General features: G+C 39.1%; 1 protein-coding gene and 1 long non-coding RNA gene across 3 annotated transcripts in view; both read right to left on the bottom strand.

Annotated features, from left to right (window-relative positions):
• Positions 1–1,217: 1,217 nt before the first annotated feature.
• LOC106933617 (uncharacterized) lies at positions 1,218–3,034 on the bottom strand. The gene is made up of 2 exons (XR_015766205.1): positions 2,468–3,034; positions 1,218–1,884 (listed from the first exon to the last, which is right to left on the bottom strand). It is a non-coding gene; the product is annotated as an uncharacterized LOC106933617 (long non-coding RNA).
• A 1,155-nt stretch (positions 3,035–4,189) lies between these two features.
• LOC106933619 (RAS guanyl-releasing protein 2) overlaps positions 4,190–23,132 on the bottom strand; it is a 63,755-nt gene continuing 44,812 nt past the window's right edge. For both annotated transcript variants that reach the window (XM_015012987.2, XM_088016202.1), the window contains exons 14-17: positions 16,149–16,185; positions 11,216–11,374; positions 10,225–10,287; positions 4,190–5,956 (exon numbers count right to left, since the gene is read on the bottom strand). In XM_015012987.2, the coding sequence (XP_014868473.2) occupies positions 10,229–10,287; positions 11,216–11,374; positions 16,149–16,185 (255 nt within the window). In that variant the 3' untranslated portion in view covers positions 4,190–5,956; positions 10,225–10,228. The remainder of the gene's footprint in view (positions 5,957–10,224; positions 10,288–11,215; positions 11,375–16,148; positions 16,186–23,132) is intronic.

The raw sequence follows: 23,132 nt of genomic DNA, 5'->3' as shown, positions 1-23,132 counted from the left end.
TGACATCCAACAGCCAGCCCCTGAATGTGTTTTCGTCTGTCGGGCCGCAAATCTTTCTTTTTCCGTGCAATCAAGGTCACACAGTGAGAGGCCACTAACAATGTGTGGGCTTATTTCCCTCCTGCCTTCATTACTATACAATTAGCTGCGGTGCTATTCAATTTCCCTCATTTCAGACTTTGCAGATCAATATCACTCAGACTGCTGGCTAAATGGTTTTGCTGCTTGGAGGGCTTTTCTATAGCTTAAGGGGAGGTATCAATCACGGAGCTAAAAGAGACATTCAGTCCTGGAGTGAGAAACGAGCAGACAGTCTTTGAGGAGCAATTGCACAAGATTTGAGAGAGCTGTGGTGTGGTGGTGGTGAAACAGGGGCAGTGTGAAATATTTAAAAGTAGATATTACCACACAGTTCAGGAAGAATCAGGGTCAATATGTAAAATTGATTTCCTGACAAATTATTCAGCAGCTCTATATTTTTTGCCCTTTTTCGTCAGATTCGATGCAGTCTGGCTTTTAGAAACATCACTGTGCAGATTTTTTTTTTTCCACGATAAGGCTAAGCTGGATAAAGGAAAACAATATCACAAGGTTTTCCTTCTATTGAGGAAAACCTTGTGATATTGTTCTTAGCATATGAAAATTACATTTTTTTTTGGTCAAATCATTTCTGAATTAGAGAAAGTGTTTACAAACAACATAAGAGTCTGAAATGGTTGGTATTTATATGGGCGTACCTCAAGGTTCTGCACTGGTGTCTCTGCTTTTTGGTTTGTTCGGTTTTCCTGAAACTTGATCATTTTATGCTGTTTCTCAGATGTACAAACAGATGCTGGTGTTGACTATTTATATACGTCATTCCAGCAGCAGAAGAAATGTCAGCCGGTCATAGCTTAGATCTCTGAAAGGCTTTATAACATGTAAATAGAGATCCAGATGTGAGCGCTATTGTAGCGGTGAAGTCAGATGTTCAGGAAAGTTAGTTCTGACAGTCTCTAGGAAAAGTATTCATGTCTCTTAACTTCTTCATATAAACCTATAAAAAGTATAGAAAATAATGCAATACAATAATACAAAATAATGACAGTTAAATAAAAAACATGCAATGTAAAATAGGTGATTGAATAAATATTCACACACACACACACACACACACACGCACACACACACACACCAAAATGTGTGTGGGAAAATATTGGACCCCCAGAGACCCCTGAGACACTTATGGAAAAAGTTTATTGCTCAGTTGCATATGAATAATATCTGACCATCGGGACACAAACAGGAAGTACTATACCACGATAACACGAGGGAATATATGAGCAAGCTAGATAAAAATGTTTCAGTTGCATAATTCTGGGATTTAACTGAGCATAATAAATTACATATTTTCATAGTTTTTATACTAATCTGTAAAAACAAATATTCTAAATCAGTAAAATAGTTGTTTGTAGCAAGGCAAATCTATAAATATGTATATTAGTGGTGGTAAATGAAGACAATAATAATAATTAGCTCAAATGAAGCAACATAAACGGCTTATTATCATGATGTGTGTGGAGTGGACCCAATCGCAGCCGGCAGTAGATGTAGTGTACTGTGGATATGTCAATGAAGAAAACCAACAACAAAAATCTGAAATCCAAGGGTGCAAGGAAATCCAGAACACAAGCAAAGGGGAGACATGAGATAGCAACGAGCATAATGACGAGCTGGGTAACGAGACAGACTGGAGAGTTGTGACTGAGATAGAGGAGCTTAAATACTGGGAGGGAGTAAATGGAACAATGGACCTAACGAGATGAGATGATAGCAGGTGTGAGTAGTTGGCACAGGAGCAAGATGAGGGGCAGGGAGAAGATGGTCCAGGGAGCCTGAGGGGATCTGCTGGGGAAAACAACAGGGAGCTGAAAATACAGAAGACACATTCAGAGTAAAGAAAATCTCATAAACTAGAAGAGAGGAAGACATGAAGGAAAACATAAACAAGGCTGATCTAACAAGAACCAAGGAACATAGAACTAGAGTAACTAGAAGATCTAAACAAAGAAATAACCTAACTAGAATCACTAAAGAAAGATGAACATAGATTCAGACAAAAAGACTAACTAAACCTAAAGTGATAAAATAAGAAAATTAGGTAGACTAACAGGGGGAACTAGAAGGACTTAAGAAATAACATAACTAGGATTACTAAAAAATGGATGCAGACATAACAGAATTCAACCTAGAAGGACTTAACTGGAACTACTAAAGAAAGGTATACCTAGACTCAGACTGGACCTAAGGTAACTAAAGAATAAACCTAATTAGAAACATTATGAAGGACTGAAAATAAGGAAAGCAATAATAAGGCAATTCTAATCACGCTAAATAACCTCAAATAATAAAACTGAAATGATCATGAAAGGCCAACCTAAAACATAATGCAAAATAAGACGGAAAGCAGCAGAGTCCTGACACTTACATATGGTGTTTTTGTGACAGTTTCTCACTGGGGTTTATTCATGCTGACGGGCTGAACTCCACGCTGAGCGATCCGGTAGCGGATCAAGGTTGACGGGTCCAGTTCTGCGGTTCAACAGCTCGTTGTTAATCCACGTGAGAGCAGTTAGCGCCATCACAGCGCGGGGTGAGATATGAACGCAGCTCGATCGATGTCCTCGCTTTCAACGGAACAACCAGACACCGACTCTATCTCTGAGGGTAATTAGTTGTGGCGTGGTCGCCCAGGTCCATTCAGGGCTGGTTATTGCCGCCAGAGGCAGACAGGCGGAGGGCACGGGGTCGGGGGTCACCTGAACCCAAAGGCGGGAACTTGGAGAAATGTAGAGTCTCCTATAGGAGAAGTAGGGGACCTATCTTTGGAAATGTGTGGAGACGTGAAGGGGAAGAACGCATCACAGACCTGCTCTAGATCTTAATCTCCACCAGAGCTCAACTTCTAATCACGCCGCATCGATCGCATCCAAGCAGAGGGAAGTCGAAACTCTTTTTACTTTGCTGTTATTCAGCAAATTCCCATCAAGGACATCGTTCAGGAACAAAACCCAGCAACTGTGCTGCATCTGTATATGCAACAGAGAGGCAAAGAAATGTTTGCCTCTATTAGATGAATTCTAGTTTTGCTTCAGTTACAGGTTATTATTAACACTGCAAAAACAAAATCTTACAAAGTATTTTTGATCTAGTTTCTAGTGCAAACATCTTGATGTAAAACAAAACTAACTTACAAATGACTTTTAGCATGACAACGCAGCTTGTTTCAAGTAATTCCTCGATATTGAATAAAAAGTAGTACCTTAATTGGCAGATTATTTGATTATTTCAGTTAAAACAATTGTTTTTCTCATATTATAATTGAAATAATCTGCCTGTGAAACTAGTTTTTTTTTAAAAAATCAACATTGAAGAATTATTTACAAAAAACAAGCTCCAATATTTTGCTGAATATTTTCTTGTAAGTTTTGTTTTATTTCAAGTGCACTAAGACATTTGCACTAGAATCTAGTCCAAAAATTGATAAGATTTCATGTTTTTGCAGTGCAGTTTTAATATCACAGACCTAAATCAAGACAAAATACAGTTTTTAAATTATGATTTTAATTAAGGTGGGAAAAGTTGTTCAGAACCAAACTGTCTTTGTGTCATAAATGTTTATCCTCTTTGCCAGGGGTGTTCAAAGTGTGGTGCAGGGACCATTTGTGGACCTTAAAATGATTTTGTTTGGCCCCTGACCACAGATCCAGAATATTGAAAATTTGGCCAACAAAACTGAACCAAGATATTTGGAAATGGTTGTCTTCTTTTAATAAGGCAAACGTTTGAAGCACTTGTAATGCTTTGGATCTTTAACTATGCACCATTTTCACAAAATTAAAAATAATTGTTGGACAGGTAAAAGTAAAAAAACAAACACTAATAAATAAAAAAAATAAATAAACGAACACCTTTTTGCATTTTTACGTTAATTAATTTTGGGTTAATACTCAGTAGTTTAAGTTAACCAGTTTTGGCCTCGCTGCTCTAAACGGTAACGACTGGTAAAGTCTTTGACTATACCGTCCCAAAACCTTCATTTTCTTTTCTTTTCGTCATACTGAGGTCGGATTTGATAAAGCAACCGATAGCTTTGCAACAGGACTGATGACAAAGTGACTCTGACTTTTTTTTCTTTCAGAAAAATATCTTTTTTCTCAGAGTTCTACCTTTTTACTTAGAATTATAATTTTTTCTCCGAATTCTAAAATTCTCAGAATTCTGAGGGAGAAAAAACGCTTTTGTCCCACATTCAGAATTCTTTTTTTTTCTCATAAGAATTATTTTTTTCTAGTGACTCTAATCTGTCATAAATAAAGATCACATTGCAACAGTGGGATGGCTTCTTAAAGAGTAACTCTGTTCTTGACACGCCTCAGTCAAGACAGCGATGGTGAATCAAAAAATCTTCATTTCTTGCATACAAATGAGCATTAATACACAAAATTAACCAAAGATGGGCAAAAAAAACAAACAAACATCCCGACCCCACTACGGTACAAGGGTGTACAGAAAATGGATGGATGGATGAAAAAAAATACACAAACTCATGTTTTTTTTATATATATATCATTCTTATTAATCACAAACATTTTCACAACACTCATTTGAACAGCTGCTGCTTTTAATACTGAGGAATCATTTGGGAGCCACCAGAGAACATCGTAGCGAGGTTCTGGTCACACACAGAGAGGCAGCCGTCAGCACTGAACGGCCAGACACTCATGCAGCAAAGAATCAACAACACGGAGTCTCATTCAGTGACAAAGCGGCAGTTTGCGAAACGCAGCTCCACGTCTGAATTCATCTCTCCACAGGCACAACGAAGCTGCACACTTTTGTCAGTAACGGCGCTGGAGTTCACTATGTTAGAAACCACCAAACTTCTACTCTACAGAAGTACTTCAGAGGCAACGTGCAGAACAGAAACAAAAAAAAAGGCAAAATCCAAGATTCTCAGGAATATTTTTCTACAGGCTGCTGTCGAATAATAATAATAATAACAATAATAATAAAAAAGCCTCATTAGGTGATTTCAGTTTCACTTCCCCGCTTTGATCCCTTAAAAAAAAAACTGTTGCCAAATTTGCGAGGGAAGGATGGTGGTGTGACGGCAGCGTTTTTCTGTCTCTGCTAGGATCACGATCACAGTACGGCGAAAACGGCACGGCGTTCACTACAGGACGGCCACCGACACGAAGGGAAACGTGACAAAAACACGGCCGCGTTCGCCGGCGCTCTAATTACAGGCGTCTAAACGCTCCTGTCTGCTGTCGCTTTTGTCTGCCCAGCAGATGTTTTTGTCACGGTTTCCACAAAGCAACAATATATCTGACATCAAAATTGGGTCCTTGTTGTGGCTCCACTCAAATACATACTTGAGAAAACGGCACAGAGGAAAACAAAAAAGAAACAAGAGCATCTCAGAGAAAAGGAGACAATAGCTTAGTCTGAGTGGCCGCTTTACATTCGTGGCAATAACAGCACCGCTTTAATGTTCTGAAGAAGAGCAGACATCCACCTCAAGATGCACACTGACTCTAAAGTTTCACTGAGAAAATACAATTTTATGGATTGTTTTTTTTAAAATACAGAAAGAAAACCATACAATATTTCTAAACATGAACATTCTCTGCAGACTGAATCAACACACACGTTGCACCATCGATTTAGGTGAAGACAGCGTGCTGTTCCAGCATGAGTCCACCGTGTGGCAGCGTGTTCAGAGCGTGTTCCCCCTCGGTGTTGAGGGTTCTACCACTAACATGCCGTGTTAGTGAGGGAACGTTCTCCGCTGGGTTCGGGTCTGGCTCCGTGAACACCGCCGTCGTCTGGGGTTGGGGGTGGGGTTCAGGGTGGAGAGGGCTGCGGGATGACAGCGGCCCACTCCCAGAACACAGCCTTCAGTTAAAGGCTCCTAAAAGAAACAGGAAACCCATCAGCATAATGGCAGCCGCACCAGGTGGACAAAACAGGAAACCAGGATGTCAGATCTGTGCTCTGCACTTCCTCCTTCAGCTGGTCTGAGGAAAGAATGAAGAATCATGGGAAATATGAAGCATTTGACTGAATAGTAGGTCAACATTGTCTTAAATAACCCATTAGTGAGGGAGAGCTGTTTGTAAAGTTACACTGTAAAAAATGAGCTGCATTGTTTTGGTTTCTTTAGCCTGTCAGAGAGGGGGCGGAAATGGGTGTTCATGTTTCAAAGTCATATTTTCACCATGTTATTCGTATACTTATAAATGTCAAAGTTTGAAAGTAAATATTTAACAAATCTTTAGCTAAAAGTATTTATTTTAACTATTAGTTATAAAGTAAATATTTTCCCGACTAAATGTCTATATTTAGGTGTGACCTCAATATTTAGCTTGCTAGCTAAATACTTAGAAACAAAGCTAATTATTTAATTTGCTAATTAACAAAGTTGAAATATTAAATTTTAGTTAGCAAGCTAGATATTTAGCACTCGGCTAAATAAATATTTAGCAAGCAAGCTAAATACTTAGCAACTTAAATATTTAACATGCCAACTAATTTGAAACTTAAAAAAATCCATCCATCCATCCATCCATCCATTTTCTTTCACCCTTATCCCTTAGTGGGGTTGGGAGGGTTGCTGGTGTCTATCTCCAGCTAACGTTCTGGGTGAGAGGCGGGGTCACCTGGACAGGGCATCACAGAGACAGACAGGACAAACAACCATGCACACACACACTCACACCTAGGGAGAGTCAGTAAGTTAAATGTTTAACTTCTTAACTAACTTGCTAGCTACATATCTAGCTTGTATCTAGTTTGTGAATTAAATAGATTGAAACTCTGACATTTATAAATGTATGAATAGTATGAATAACATGGTGACAATATGACTTTGAAAATTGAACATTCTTTTTTTTTTCTCTACGGCTAAAGAAATAAAAATATTGCTGTTAATTCTTTTTACTGTGTAATTTTACCAATGACAATCCATCATTTTGATCACATAAAGCCAGATAAATGTGCAAAGATTAGCTAAATTGTAAATTCTTCCAGTTTACTAAGCTTAACAAAAGTATTCAAATGATTTTCTTTTTTTTTTCTTTTTACTCGATGTTACATTACAAACACTATCGTCAATGTATTATACGATGATTTGTTTGACAGACTAGAAAAAAAGTGGTGCATAGTTGGCAAAAGGAATGAAAATGATTCATGGTTCGTATGTTTTCAAAATATACAAAAGCAAAAATATGGCGAGTGTTTTCATTCCCCCCTCTGAGTTGATTCTTCACAGAAACCTTTTCCAGCTGCAGTTCTTCGTGCCTCTGCGTAAACACACTTCACCCGTTTCAAAACAAGAGCGTGAAAATAAACGTCTCTACTTGAAGAATTCTTAACAGTCGATAACCAACAGCTCAACATGGATGTCGAAGTAAATTAATGCTCTAGAATTTATCTGGAAATATCAATTTATGGGAAGCTATGTATGCTAAATGTTTTCATAGCTAGCAAAAATGCTAAAGAGTAAACTGAACTCTGCTATTAGCGTGATAGCCGAAGAGTGCCCACCACTGCTCTGTTGCTAAGTTACTGTGCTGCAAACAGTTTGTTCATAATATTTCCTTTTATGACCCACTGTTGACGATGAGCTCTCGGGTCTCATGACCAGAACCCAGCACGGCTTCCGGATGTTTCTCTGACCTGTCTGTCTGTTCTCTGTTCTTCATGATGCCATCGGTTCACTAATGTTCTCTAAACAAACCTCTGTTTAGTGATTTGGTGACTTCTGAACATACTTTATTTATGGGCATCAGAGTAATGTCGGCTGAAACAAAGTGCAGCTTCTCTGCTACTTCACAACTATTTATAGGCTTGTGTTGGTCCGACACATAAAACCCAATGAGGTACATGACAGCTTGTGGTTGAAAATGTGTCGATGTTCAGTGGGAATTAAGGCGCTGCATTCTAACATCACTTTATTATGAAGTCAAAATGTCTGAAGGCAGCCAGAAAACATCCATTACTGCAATGTATTCAAAATGTGTGGATATATTTTTGCCCCACAGCCTCTTTATTGGCGAATATGACCATGTCATTTTGCATTCTTGTTGTTTAATTAGCCTATTTAAGAAAACACTGGTCTCCGACTTAGCAATAAGATAATTCTCAGAGGGGGTAAGATGGTACAAAAGAAGAAGAGTCATTCCTCCAAAGAGAAATTAGGCAAATTTATTTGCCGTCCGTTATCTCCACTTGCCTTTTTTCTTTTAATACACTGATTAGTTTCACTTGTGAAGGCCTTTAAGAATTATTCAAATCAAACAGCCTGGGAAATGAAAGAACGCAATTCGACTGAACTGCTCACAACTCATATTTATTTATATGCAAGCTGTGATTGGAGCCCATAAGGAGTCATTGATGTTTTTCAAAGGACCAAAAGCCACAAAGGCTTTTAGAAGACCTAAAGGTTTTTCTGGCACGGTTACAGTTATTAAAGCTCACTTATTGATCTCTTTATTTCCATAATACAATCCTAAAGGAAGGAAGCGAGGCAAAGAAATGGGCTTAACAGCACCTGTGCTGCGGTTAATGGATAACATTGCAGTACTCGTGTTCTTGGATATGTCCATAGCTGCAGTAACATGTGGCTGTGCTGTTGGTTGACTTATGAAAGATGATTGCATTTCGCCTCGTTTCCATTGAGCGCTACGGATCACTATTTTTTTTGTTTCCATTGAAAAAGTGGCCCATGCAACCGACCTGTGCCACACTATTCCTTGACCCCCTTCGGTTGTAAGTTTATAGGTCAATGGTACTGTATGGTTACAGTCAACTACTGGCATCACACAAGAACGTCACTGCTTGCAACAAACATGAGGTGTACTAGTGGGTTATGTTTGTCGTCGCACTGGTAGACGCAACGTTAGCTGTTTGAGTTTAAGCCCGCCTGCCCAGTGAGAGTCCATCTGGCAGTGGAAATGCTTTCCATAAAACAGAGTACCGGCCCGTACCGACCCATGCTGTACCGCTAAGTGGACTGGGAAAGTGTTTGTTTCTGGTTACCATGTAAACCTGACCTGTCTCTAAAGACCAGTCAGTCAGTCAGATGTGGCATCATTCAGATTGTTGTAGAGCATTCATCTCCAGAGTTTGGGGCAGAACTCGTATTCCTGAAGTGCATCTGACGCTACCGCCAACAAACATCATCCACCACCTGCCTGCTACAGTTCACTTTGCCTTTTCACATAACACAAATCAGGCTGATAGAATCACAGGTTGTGTGTTTTCAGACTAACCAACTGATATTTTGCGACCAAAGGTGTGTAGTTTGCAACTTGCTGGAGTCATCTCAGCAAAATATCTAAGATGCATGCCTCATACTCTGGAATATTATGCATATCATAAACCTCAAATCATCTTGAACATAAAATCGAGTGCACTGAACTCCGCTGGCTTAACCAAAGTCACCAAATCTTAGTCCAGCACAGTGAACCTCGGCCTATTTGCAGCTCAGTGTTTACAGATCTGTCTACAGAACGTACATGCAAGTTTTTCATGGATTTTTCCACAGAATATATCTCAAGTATTTGAAAGAAAATGCAGTTTGTGAAGCTGGAATACCAAGTCAAAGCCACTGACATGCTATGGACTGGCATTTGAAAATCAACCAATCCAGGAGTGCAATTTCATTTCCTCACTGGTGGACGACTGCAGCAGTTTTATTTTAAATAAAATAACTATAAAATGCAAACTTTTGTTTGTCTTCAGACACCTCTGCATCTGCTGTGTTTGGAGCCTGAAGAGAGGACGCATACCTGACAAAAATAACTGCAAACTGCATAATTCTGCAGGATTGCTCCTACATGTCTTTAGAGCAACGTGCTTCATGAATCCAAAGCAGAAATAAAGATGAAGGTTAAAGTCAAATAACTGCAGAAATAGAGGAGATAGCAGTGCGTCATGACTTTTCCCCTCAGTGTTTTACATGTGAAAGAGCATCTTGTAGGCTCTACCAGCAGCCTCCGCCTGACCGCTCTCTGCCTTGCCCAACAGATATCACAGAAACTTCAGGAGTCATCCAGGGCCAAACAGGTAGTTATTAACAAGAGTGAAAATCAATTACTGCTGTGGGAAATCTGCGAAACGCAGAGAGACGTCAACGACACGCAGAAGAGGAATGCAATAACATCGAGCATCTCTCACCTGGTTATAGATGGACATCAAATACTCCCTCCTCGACCGTCTCTATGTCTTCTTCTGCAATGACTGATGGAGACAGAGAGAAAGAGAAGACTGAGAGCCCAGAACACCTTGAGCACTGGCCAGATCTTTACGGCATTCTGGTTCAATTATCTGGAAAACCCGAGTCCTCCAATCAGCCAGAGAGAAAAGGTTTCCCTGTGATAAGCTAATTATATTTCCATTACAAATTATACTCTATTCGCTCACCGCGTGAATGAATAAAAATACCACAGTATTTGCACACAATTACTATGATGTACTATTATTTTTGATTTTAATGCATACATTTTAACATAAATATCCTGCTATATTTGCTACTATTTATGGTAAAGATTAATTTAGAGCTCTAGGAAAATGATTTGTAGGGATTTTTTTCTGTTATGATCACTTTAATGTTTCCAGTCATCAAACAAATTCACTAGAGAGTAAAAAAACATTTTCCAAGTCATTCATTTGCAGCATCAAATAAGATAAGTATAAAGGCAAATAAAAAGGTAACTGGCTTGAATCTCCTCCGTCACTGTGGAAGATTAACAGAACAAAGAGGTGTGTGATACTGGGAATGTTGGCACAGACTGGCTACTGAGTGAATACAAACTCAGAAATTTTGAGATTAATCTCAAACTTGGAAATTTCAAAAGTCTAAAATCTTTGACTTCTGAAACTCTGAAGTTTTTTTCTAGAAATTTTCTGGGATTGATCTCAAAACTTCAGTTATTTTGAGCAAATGTTCAACTTTTCAAACCCAGAAATTCCTTGGGTTTTTCTTTAAAAAAAATCAGAGACTAACCTCAAATTTTCTGTTTTTTTTAAAGCAAATCTTCAACTTTTCAAATTCAGAATTTTTGTTTTCTTTTGCTAGAAATTTTCTGAGATTAAACCAAAAAATTTCAGAGTTTTTGTCAGAAACGTAGCCCTTTTTTTCCATCCACACTGGTGCCGTCGTCCTCACCTGAGTTCTGCAGGCTGGGCGGAGTGTTTGCAGGTGGTGGGAAGCTGTAGGACCGGGCCTGCAGGGCAGGCGGAGTCTCGTGGCTGATGCTCTTGGTTCTCTTCCTGCACTCCACGGCCAGGCGGCTGCGGCAGGCCTTGTGGCAGTTCACCCCGCAGGCTGCAGCCGGAGGTTTGACACGGCGGGCGAAGGACGCCGGCAGGGACAGGTGTCGGGAGAGGAGGAGAGGACGGCGAGTCGGATGGAGAGGCAGGGAGGATCGGCGACAAGGGAATGTCCATTTGTTTGGGACGGCGGAGGAATGGGGAGGAAAGACAGGGTCAGACAACGGGACGGGTCCAAACCGAAACATGGGGGTAAATGGGAGAGCTAGTGGCGACAGAAAAGTGCTTTGGCACAGCATGCAGACACACGAGCACCGGCACACACACACAGACAGGTCAACCGTACTCAACAGTAACTCTGTAAACTGGGGCGAGTCTGAGAGGAGCGGGAGCAGTAGTGGTGGGTCACCCAGCGAGGAAGCAAGAAAACTGAATATTTACCTTCAGTTACGTATATTAAAAATGATTTTTGAGCCTTGAACTTGTCCACAGTATGTCATGTTACACTTAGAAACTTTTAATTTACACATTTTTGACAGAAACTCTCCGTCCACTCAGACCTAATTTGAGCCAGAAGTGAGTGGATCGATACAAAACAATAAGAAAATGATCAATTTCTAGATTGGATCAATAGCAGCGTGTTAAGATCGCAACAAAACATTTTGTTTTGACTTGCTTATTTTCAATGGTTTCTGTTTATCATGTTAATATGTTTGTAGAGTAGACAGATATAAACTGTCAACATTCTATCCTTGGTTTTAACACAATAATTCAAAAGAAAAAACAACAAAAACACACTGAAGTCAGAAGATTGATGATATATCAAACCTAAATGGTATAAAGTATTGATAATGGCATCAGTACTGGCTCTGTATTTACTTGGTATCAGATCGATACCAAAACATGCAGTATCATTCACCTCTAATTTGAGCGACACCCAGTATTCATGCAGGTTAGGGGCCACCGTCACCTGCAAAAAGCTACAATTTGCAAATACTTGGTACTCCCTCTAAAATTGTTCTAACTGCTTATTGTAATACTTCAAACACCAAATTATCTTAGTATGCATTAATACACAGTGTATACTGTCATAGTACTACTTCAAATGCGAGCAACCACAATATTTTTTCTACTGTTGAGTGGTGCAGCCAATCTGATTGGCTAACGACAGCCAATGGCCTGTCAAGTAGCACTGCCTTGATTCCTCAGCTTTCCAAGCTGGATTTTCTTTCTAATATTTTCAATATGATCTAGAAGAAAATGAGCAAAAAGGAAAAATTTCTGCAACTAATTCAGAAAAAACCCACAATTTTGTGAATACTGAGCTGCAAATAGGTAAGTGTCCTCTAGAGCTGTGAGATATTTTGCTATCAATCTGATACCAAATTAGTATTGGGCCAATATCACCAATACCGATACTGTTATCAATACCTTTTATTATTCAAGTTTCATATATCAATGAGCTTCTGACTCTTAGGTGTTTTTGTGTTTTTTCTTTTGAATTATTTTGTTAAAACTGAAGACAGAATTTGGACAAAGTTGGTAGATGTCTACAAAATATGTTAATAGCATATTAATATGATAAACAGAAAGAATATAAAAACAAAAGAAAATTTTTTTGAAGTATAGTTGGGAAACTACAAAACAAAAAAACAAAAAATTAGAGGGAATCTGAAACTAAAGTGTCAATCTTACCACACTACTATTGATCCAAAACTGATAAAGATTTGGTATCGACATTATCAATACTTTGGATTGAGCCGCTCACCTCTGGTCCAGAGGTCCAATACAGTGGACCTCTGGACCACTGTATAATTTGGACAAAGTACTTTACTTTAAAAAAATATCATATAACATGACTTGTGTGCATTTTTCTTAAATAAACAAAGTGCAACAAAATTATAATTTGAAAGCAAATTGAAACAATATAAAAAATTATACAAAATTTCAAGAGAGTATATGAAACTAAAGTATGCAATACTGGATACTAATAGATCTGATACTTGGTGGACGTATCAATACTTTGGATCGATACGCTGATCTCTAACAAAAACTACAATCCTCCAAATGTCCAAAGCTGATGGTAACATTCCCTAAAGACTCCGTAGCAAAATGTGGCTCTACAGCAGGGGTCCCCAAGCTATGGCCCGCCTCCTCATTTGGTCCGGCCCCCTGAACAATGCCGGATCTGGCATTCAGTGTTTTTTTTTTTCATATATATGTGGATTTTTCTTCAACCACCAGGGGGGCTCTTGAGCAGATATGAAATTTAGTTTCCCTCAATGGAATATATACTAGTCAGTACCAGTCACCATTTTGCTCACGGTTCCATTTGCATTCTGGGTAAAAATCTATCTACAAACGCGAATATGTCGTCGGCAGTAATCCAGCCCCCCCAACCCCCCTGCTCCACAGTTTCACCCCCCCCCCCGTCCCCCCTCAACAAAAGTTTTCTAAGGTTTCTTTCTCGAAAATCTAAGACCGGCCCCTGACCAGAAAAGGTAACAGTTATGTGGTCCTCGCAGGAAAAAGTTTGGGGACCCCTGCTCTACAGAGTCCTGACACACTGAAAGCCATTTATCCATTTTGTCCTACTCCACCAAAACACACTACTTCATGTTTGATGGATAAAAACCTAATACAATCAAGTTGAAGTTTCTGACAAAATGTGAAGAAGTTCTAGATGTGTGGATGGCTCTGTAAGACTTAAGCAGCTGTAAGTCGAATGAGAGACAGATATGGGAGTCAGATCAAATATTTCTCAATAAAAAAAAGTGAAAGCTGCTGCTGCAGAAATGTCAAGCTGACTGAAAAAGTCTGAAACCCCCCCCAAATCAGGGCTATTTCTGTGGCTGTGTGTTGGAGTAAAAGTTAGAATGAACTGTGACAGCACTGCACCCAGTCACACACCTAGAGGCTTCCTATAGTTAAGTCTGAAATGCCTGACATCTGCTGCTCCGACACACACATCCCAGCAACCCACTCGCAGTCAGAGTCCTCCCACTCCTGCACTGCGCCACAGTGGGTGATTCATTTCAATTACACCCCTGGCGCTCTGTCTCCCTCCCTGAGTACAGCCTAACAATGGTAATGGGGATGAATGGCTGTGGGCCTGTCTCATTGACTTCCTCCGGTCTCATTAATGGAACAAGCCAGAACACACTGAAACTCCCAGTCAGACTACAGGCCTCTGAGTGGAGAGGATATTGGAAAGTGTGGGGGGAGTAGATGGGTTGAATGGGTGGGAGGTGTGTGTGGGTGTGGGTGTACCCACTGCAGAGACATCAGTCCTTTTTATGGGTGTGATTGTGTTTGACCCGCACTTTGCCTTCTCTGTAATACCAAAAGCCAAATGTGGACCGTCCTTTTATCGGTTAAAAATGTGAACTTAGATTGATTTCACTTTCTTAAAGGGAAAGTATTATGTTTTCCACGCACATAACGTGGAAAACATTTTATAGCACAATCAAGTAACTACCTTAATGTCAGTTACTATAAAAATAATAAACAAAAGTATGAAATATTTCATTCTGTAAATAATTTATTACTGAAATGAGTGACTTAAAAAATTGTACATTTCACAAGTTTACATTTTTTGAGATGTATTTGGGATTTGTTTTGGTTTTTGAGGTATGTTTTTTCCCCTCTTTTGACATTTTTAGCAAAACATCTGAAAGTGCATGGAGAACATCTAGCAAATCCAAAATGTACAAGTTTTTCCACATAATCTATAGTAAAATCAACTATGAACACATTTTGACCTAAACTGCACAGTTAGATCCAAACTGCCAATCCACACTTTCCAGTCATTTATTCCTAGAAGGTTTATAGAATCACAGTTTCCCTATTGCCTCACATTCCGGCACTGCTTTGTGTTTGCAACGTGAAAAAAAGTGGAAAAGTTCAAAGGTTTTGGAATACTTCTGGGATTAGTTTGTGCTAATAAACAAATCAGCCTTTGAGTAAACACGTCTATTTTTCTTGTCTCCTACATTCGAGGTGCAGAGCGTTGTGAAAACTGCGTCTAATGACCCCAGCGAACACTAATTACTCTGGCTGCTATGCGACGGAAATGTTTGATGAAGGCTTGCCAGCGATTTAATAAGCAACAGTTAGCAAACCTGAAGGCCGAAATGAATGAGGAGAAAGTTAATACCGAAATTGCATGTGGACGAAAAGGAAATCCCTGTTTTTTTTCCAGAAAAGACTCAGTAGAATTCCTCCCCATTGCAAAGTTTGGAGAATTTACTGAACAGAGGTGGACCTGTTTGTTGCAAGCTAATGAGCTAATCGTTTGAGCCACTCTGGGTGTAAACTAGCAGAGCAGTCATTTGTCTTCAATCGCCTCCTGCTAACACCGCAGCAGACGAAAATCTTCCCGAGATCTGCCATCACTCCCTAAGTTTTTCCTCACATTCCATTCGCAGTGTTAAGTTATTTCCAGAGTATAGCATCTGCAGTTCATCACCAACTTGGCACAAACCACTGACAGCCTCTCCCCAGTGCAAAGAAGAAGGCTAAGTCAGTGTTTATGAAGGGAGTGTTGAAGGGAGAGGAGATGTTGGAGGGGTGTGTGTGTGTGTGTGTGTGTGTGTCAAACACAAGTCTGTATGGAGGCCCGGAAGGGCAAATCCAGGCTTTACGTGTGGAGATGGAGTAAAACAGAGTGATCCTGTACAGCTGATGAGATGGTGGCTCTGTGTGTTCTTGACATTTACTCTGTATATGCGTATGAGTTAGAGGGGAGATCAATGGGATCAAGAGATTCTCAGGAGGCGGCAGCCTTCCGAGTGGAACAAGAACATCTGCTCGGAGAATTGTTGTCTTACCTTTACACTTGTAGCCTTGTTTGTAAAAGCCCCATATCTAGAAGAAAGAAAGGACAAGACAAAGGAAGAAGAAGGCTGGTGAACGGGTAATTAAGATACCTGAAAGGTAATGGATGGAGAAAACACACCGGTATGCAGTGACCCATTAAACTTTGTCACATTCTGTCAGGTTCCACAAACCACAAACGTCAGTGTGTTTTGATGGGGCAACTTTAATTAGAAGAATAATAATACAAGGTCTGGACAATCCTTCACAAATAAAAACCAAGGAGAAACCTTTGATCTTTTTCCTTCCCCTTCACAATAATGCACCATTTTGTGTCGGTCTATCAAATAAAATCCTCCCAAAATACATAAATGCTGTGGTTGTAACGTTATGGTAAAGGCAGTAGTGGACACACTTCTGCTAATGCGCTTAGCTCTTTAGCTAACTTTGAAGATGTTTAGCACACTTAGCTACTCCTAAATAAAATCACAAATAAATTCCAAAGCACTATCTATGTATGTTGGCTGTTTTGTAAATTTTCAGTAGAATAATTTTTTTGCGCAACAGTTTGTTTCCTCTCCTCACGTTCTCTGCTTTTTCACTAATAACTATTTCAAACAAGAAACAAACAGAAACAAAATAGAATCCGGACAATAGAGAACAAGACATAAACATAAATACGATATCTAAGGCCATTATAGAACATGGAAATAATGTCAAAATTAAATTGGTGTTCGACGGTTGTGGTGTTTCAAGGGCAGATATTTTAATTGAAGTTAGCACTTTAGCATTCTGCTAAACATCACATTAGTGATTTAGTATTAGCTTCTGCTAAATACTGTGTTTGTGTAATATTGTAATGTTAGTGGAACTAATGTTTGTTATTAGAGCTTCAGAGTTAGCTCAACTAACATTTTAGGTAGCGGTGTCTCCCACTAAAGGTAAAGGTATCAATATTTTTCCAGCGCACATATCAGCTGTGAATCAGTGAATGCAACATCGCTAAGCAGTCAGGAACAGGAAGAAGTTCAGCAAATGCCAAGAAGGCAGCAAATTAGCCCTGATTAATCATCGTTTCACCTCCAGCTTTCATGGAACTGAACAGGTTCAGTTGGATGGGAAACTTTGAGCAAGAGTTGAATATTTTTTTCTTGTTTTTCAAAAACAGAAAGAACACACCCATGTTCCCTACAAATATACATTTTAAATAGAGGTTATATAGAGAAAAACTTTCCATAATAAGGGCTTCAGGTGTTTTACTTGTACAAAAAACTCTGTCCAATTATAACTGAAAGAAAATTGTATTTTGAATGATGATAATTATAGTTCTCATAGAGAAGCAGCATCCTCACATCACTCCATCTCAGCAGGATCCTCCAGCTGCAACATGACAGATGGGTCCTGCAGAGCATGATGACGGATGTTTAGTTACAAAAAAGTTGTATTTTTTATGTTCCCTTCATATACAGTAAATGCACATGGAAGGAGAGTTAAATTCCTTGTTTGTGTTACATAAACTTTGCAATAAAGCTGATGGAAATATAATGAAAAATGGAAAAATTTGAAATAATTGTCTCATTTCATAACTGGAAGTTTGGATCTTTAAATATCTCGAAAATTCCAATTATCCTAAAAGACCAAAGACTGACACATTTCTAAAATGGATGAACTGCGAACAGCAGAGGCTGTTTCCTTCTGCTAGGACTGCTGACATTTATGCCACACTATCTGGAAACAAGTGTTAAGAAGACGACAAAAACAGATGTGAAAATGATGAACATTCAGTAGCAACTACTACGAGTTTAACGTGACAGCAGAACACCAAATAAAACATCACATTAGGACAATTTGGTCAAAATAATTCAGAGAAACACGTCAAAACTGTTAGGCTGAGCAACGGAGAAGATTCAGCACAGAGAACGGAGAGTTGAATGGAAGAGGGAGTGGGGCGAGGATCTGAGGAAGGACTGTGTGTGTGCCAGCAGGAGAGACTCAGGATAGTGATGAGGACGACATGATGACGTGATGCTGCAGAGAGCAGGAGAGGGTAGCTGGGGACATCTAGTGACAGATTCAGGGAACAGGACAGAACCGAATGACACCAAATCGAAAAAAACCCACTTTCTGCTTTATTTGAATTTTACATGACAGACTAACATAAAGCAGCACTTATCTGTACCTAGAAATGTAATCCCTGTGCTGTTCATTTCTACTAAGCCAACAAACAGACACAAAGTGATTTCTGAAGGCAGTTTGGGATAGAGTAGAATAGCTACAGAAAAAAAAACTGTAAGAAGGACAGTTAGGATTCACAACATTGGAGAAATGACACTGTACAGTTATTATTTAAAAGTAATACATTTAGATCCAAAGAAATAACTAAGTAACTGAGTGGGGGTATCTAAAAAATGTGTAGTAGTGGAATATAAGCTCAGTTGTATCTGATTTTATTCAGGGGTACTTGATTAAAGGGGCTGCACTAATGTGCATGCCAGTTATGTCAGACTGCTTTCAACTAAAAAATATTCAGAACCATGTGTCACTTGTTACGATTCAGGAGACTTCAGGAGATTTTGGTGAAAATGGGGGAGCCACTGCCTTCTGTTTCTAATCTCTTATAATTTTAGTTTTTGTTGAGCTGTGAAATTGAATGAAAGAAAATCAAATGCACCCTGTTCGGTTCGTTTGGGAGGTGAGAATGTGTGATGGAACTCTGACGCAGACCAAAACCTCTGATCTGTCTTGGTCCATTTGAAGTGAACTGTGGTTGGGTTTGAATGGTTATATGGATGCAAAAACTACAGCGCAGGGCATTCTGGGTAAATACAACCAAAACAACCGCCCCAGTTTTCTGTCACCAGGAGAAATGGCTCGCAGTTTTTAGCCAAAGACAAAAGAAAAATCCCACATCTGCTAAAATCTGACGCTACTCCATTTTTGCTATTACATGTAGAAGTAATTCATTCGTATCTTCTTCGGACGTTTTTGTGTTGTTTCCTTCAGTAGTTCTTGGTGCAGCGCCACCACAGGTGAGGAGTTGAACAGGTCTTTCTAAACGTTTGGGAAGCGAACCACAACAGCTAAAACTTGTAAGGAATGTTGCGATTTTGGTTCCCAATCAAACCGAGTCTACCAAACTATCAGGTGTGAAAACACTCAAAAAATGTGTTGAAAACAGAATTTAGCTTAGATATACATTTTAAAATACCCATTCATTTCATATCTGAATTTCCAAAACTGAACAGAGAGATGAGGTGAGACAGGGGCCAGAGCAGAGGGGGCTGGTGGAGGGGGACCCAGATCAAGAGGAGTGCAGCGGTGGAGGGGCTGGGGTGTGTGTGTGGAGGAGTGGGGGGACAATAACATGAAAGAGCCGAGCTGGAGATCACACACAGCACTGGCACATCTGAGGAGGCACAAAATATCCTGACCTCTCCACACACACAAACACACACACAACTACAGAGAAGCCATAAGAACAAATACGCCGCTAGCTACAAACGTAGATACACACACACACACACACACCACACAGGCAGGGGCTGCGCAACAAAGAGAAGACAAACATCTAGACACCGGCATCATCACAGCTCAGCCTACACACACTGACCTTTGCTGCTGCTGGAGTCGGTGAAACACAATGAAGTTCACACAGGAGTCGGAATGACGCTCAGTTACACACTTATTGGTTTATGTGACTTTTCTCCGCTAGCTTTTGAATTAGCATGCTAATTCTAAATGTATTTAAATGAACAGTTTATCAAAATTCAGCTTTTTTTTTTCAGGCTGACTATTTTTAAACTCCTTTCTTTTAATTTTCCACCCAATAAAAAGTTGCCGTTGACGCGCATCGATTTGGTAAAAACACAAAATAAGATCTTTAGCCATTTAGTGCTTTTCTTGCATAGCTGTGAAGAGCTCACAGTGACTTAAAGTTACAATGTTGACCTTTCTCAGCTGAGAAAGCTCCAGAACAATGAATGTATCTTTTTTGTAAAATATGTGGAAACTACTTTAATTTTTCACATGATGCAGACCAAAGAAGTCTGGAAGATTTATGCAGATGGATCTTAAGAATGAATTTATCTATTGCTGACATCTGCAGCCTGTGGCTCTCAATGACTTTTACAATAAATTCCAAAAACACTTTAGCTTACCAGTTTTTCCTAGGTGTTTTTGTCCAACATATACATACATTTCTGCAAAGAATGACACAATATTTTTTTTATCATTTTACTTTAAATTTAAATGTTGCAATGAAGAAAATGTATTAAATCTTAAAACAAGAGTAAAAATCACTGTTCTTTCCTAAACTTTGGGAATTTTCTACAGTAGCTATGATGAAAACAAACTATTTTGCTCCAAAGAGTCGGTTCGTAAAGCTTGCAAAACCCTGATTTATTAGCATTTGGGTATGACCAATGCCAGTTTAGCCTTTTCAAGGAGGTTGTATCTGGAAGAGAGAGTCATATGGAAGATAAAAGGAAATTAAGTGTTAGAACCAGGATGGATGCCTGCTGGAGTACTGACATGTTGTATTTGTAGCAGTTTTATCGAAGCCTCGCAAAACACAAAACCTGTGTGTGAAATTGTAAAAGGAGACTTTAAAGCGTATAAACCTGCTGCTTTCATGTTCACATCGTCGCCCCTGGAGCAGCTAAGCGGCAACAGCAGGTCTGGCAGGTCAGATCTGGAAACATCTACGTTTCACTCTCAGCGCTGCGCCGGTTTGGCCTGCAGCGGTCACGTTAACACAGACAGGCCCAGCAGCAGTGGGCTGCTTTGGCTCGTTATCTGCTTTTTTTTTTCTTCTTTCTTTTCTAAGGACAGATCATGTTATTAGATCCAAAAGAAAAAAGGATGCTCTCAATACTTCCCTCCTCCATGGATAAACCTGCAATAATTAGCAGCAGCATGTGTTTGCCAGAGCGTCTGAGCCTAATGATGAGAGAACAGGGTCTGAAATAGAGAGAGCTCTGACTGAAGCTTGTGTTCTGGCATAATGTAGATATATTTTATTCTATTTAATGAAAAAAATGTTTCTGTGAAATAAGCTAATCAGAACTCTAATTGATCCACCCACTTAAGCTGCTAGAAATATATAAACATAATGCGCGAGATGTCAAGTAGGATTTTCTCGAGAATATTTTTCAGCACATTCTGTAAATAAGTCTCATTTATCTTATTTGAATAAGTAAAAATTGTCTTGTTCTTAATGAAAGTACACTAATTTTAAGGGATTTTCAGGCAGAGCTGTTGCAAAAAGCAACAAAACAATTAATCGCACAACAAATTAAAACAAACTCAATAATTTCCACTTGCATGATTTCTTGTTTTTCTCTTTTTTTCTCCCCCATTTCCTCCTAAAACTAGATGATAAACGTCCTCAGTCTGGTCAGTCACTTACGCAGACTTCATAATTTGTTTTATTTGATGTTGTTTTTTTAATTTATTTTATGTATTTAAAATGTCTTCCAGTATCAGTGTTAAATGTTCATTAGAATTTAAGGTTCATTGACCTTTCAGAATGTGTTCTTGCGTTATTTATGCCACTTGAAAATAGTCTTAAAACAACAATTGTATCGTTTATCACAATAACTTCTGGGACAATATATCATCCAGCAAAATTTGTTATGGTGACAGACCTATATGGGATTTTTTTTAAAACTTGTTTAGGAAAGTCTTGACAAGTCTCATTTTCTTGCTCTGTTGGCAGATCATTTTATTTTAATTAATATATACCCAATGTTTGAACTTGAAAGGTGACTTTTTGCAGTGGCTGAGGAAGATATTGACCTCATAACAGCAGAATCCATAAATAGGACAATTGCACCTCGCAATGATCCAACATGAATCATTTAAAGGGATGTTTCAGCACCTTTAATGCCTCAGTCGGCCGATATGTGACAGTGAACTTTAGCGAGAAGGATCAGTAAACCATTGTAGACCCAAAACATACTAACAGTGTTTAGCATTTTTCTGATTTGTATTTTCTCGTCTATTGTCCTTTACAAGATCAGGATCTGAATCATTCTTTCCTGTTTGCTATGTCTAGTCGAGCTGAAGTACATTGAGGTCGGCTTTGAAAGAAAAGGTTGTTGGTTATTTGTAATTTTGTATTTGTAATGGCATTTTTTAAGGATTTGTTTGAAAACGACATTGCTAAAAAATAATTTTATGAATTTCACTTCTGCCAACCTGCAGAACTAATTTTTCATTTAGCTCTTTTGCTCTTAGTTTGACATCACTTAGCACACTTAGCTTTTCAACATTTCCCGATCCATTCTAAGGCTCTAATTGACTCGTCTGTTTTGCTAACTGTCTGAATAAATTTTGACATCTGTGTTGAGATGTTTGTTTTCGACTGTTACGAATTTGTCGAGTGGTTAAACATATTTATGCTCTTATTTTGGAAACGTTACGTTTCCCTTGCTCACGTTCTCTCTCTGTCTTTTCCCAATAACTTTATTTCAAACAAGAAACATTAACAAAATAAAACAAAGCAATAGAGCTTAAGATATAAAGAAATACAATAACTAAGGGCTTTCTAGAACATGTAAAATGTAAAAATGAAATTGGTGTTTGAGGATTGTAGTCTATTAAGAGCAGATCATTTCAAATAAAGTTAGCATTTTAGTGCTTTAGCATTAGCTTCCACTAAATTAGCTTCCACTGGTCTAGCGCTTTAGGTTTAGTGCAACAAACTTTTTAGCTAGTGGTTGAAACCAGTGACTGAAGCAAGTTTCCTTTTCCACAAACTGAACATTCCTTTTTGATGACTAAATGATGTGTGTGGACCGAGTCTGCCCAGCTCATTTAGATTTCATGCTAACTAAACTGTGAGGAGCTCAAAGAGACTCTGAGATGCAGTCTGTCTTACAGACACACTCCGAGCCTTTAGCGTCCTCTGGAGATGCCGACACACACATTCTGCTGCGTGTCTGCTCGCTCTGTGTGTTTAGTAAAACTCATCTGCGAGCCATTAGTTAGGACCGAAG

Source organism: Poecilia mexicana, unplaced genomic scaffold (assembly GCF_051168715.1).
Source record: "Poecilia mexicana isolate PSO_F unplaced genomic scaffold, ASM5116871v1 scaffold_18, whole genome shotgun sequence".
Taxonomy (NCBI): Eukaryota; Metazoa; Chordata; class Actinopteri; order Cyprinodontiformes; family Poeciliidae; genus Poecilia; species Poecilia mexicana.
Note: the sequence above shows the minus strand (reverse complement) of the source record. Positions and strands in the feature narration are given on the sequence as shown.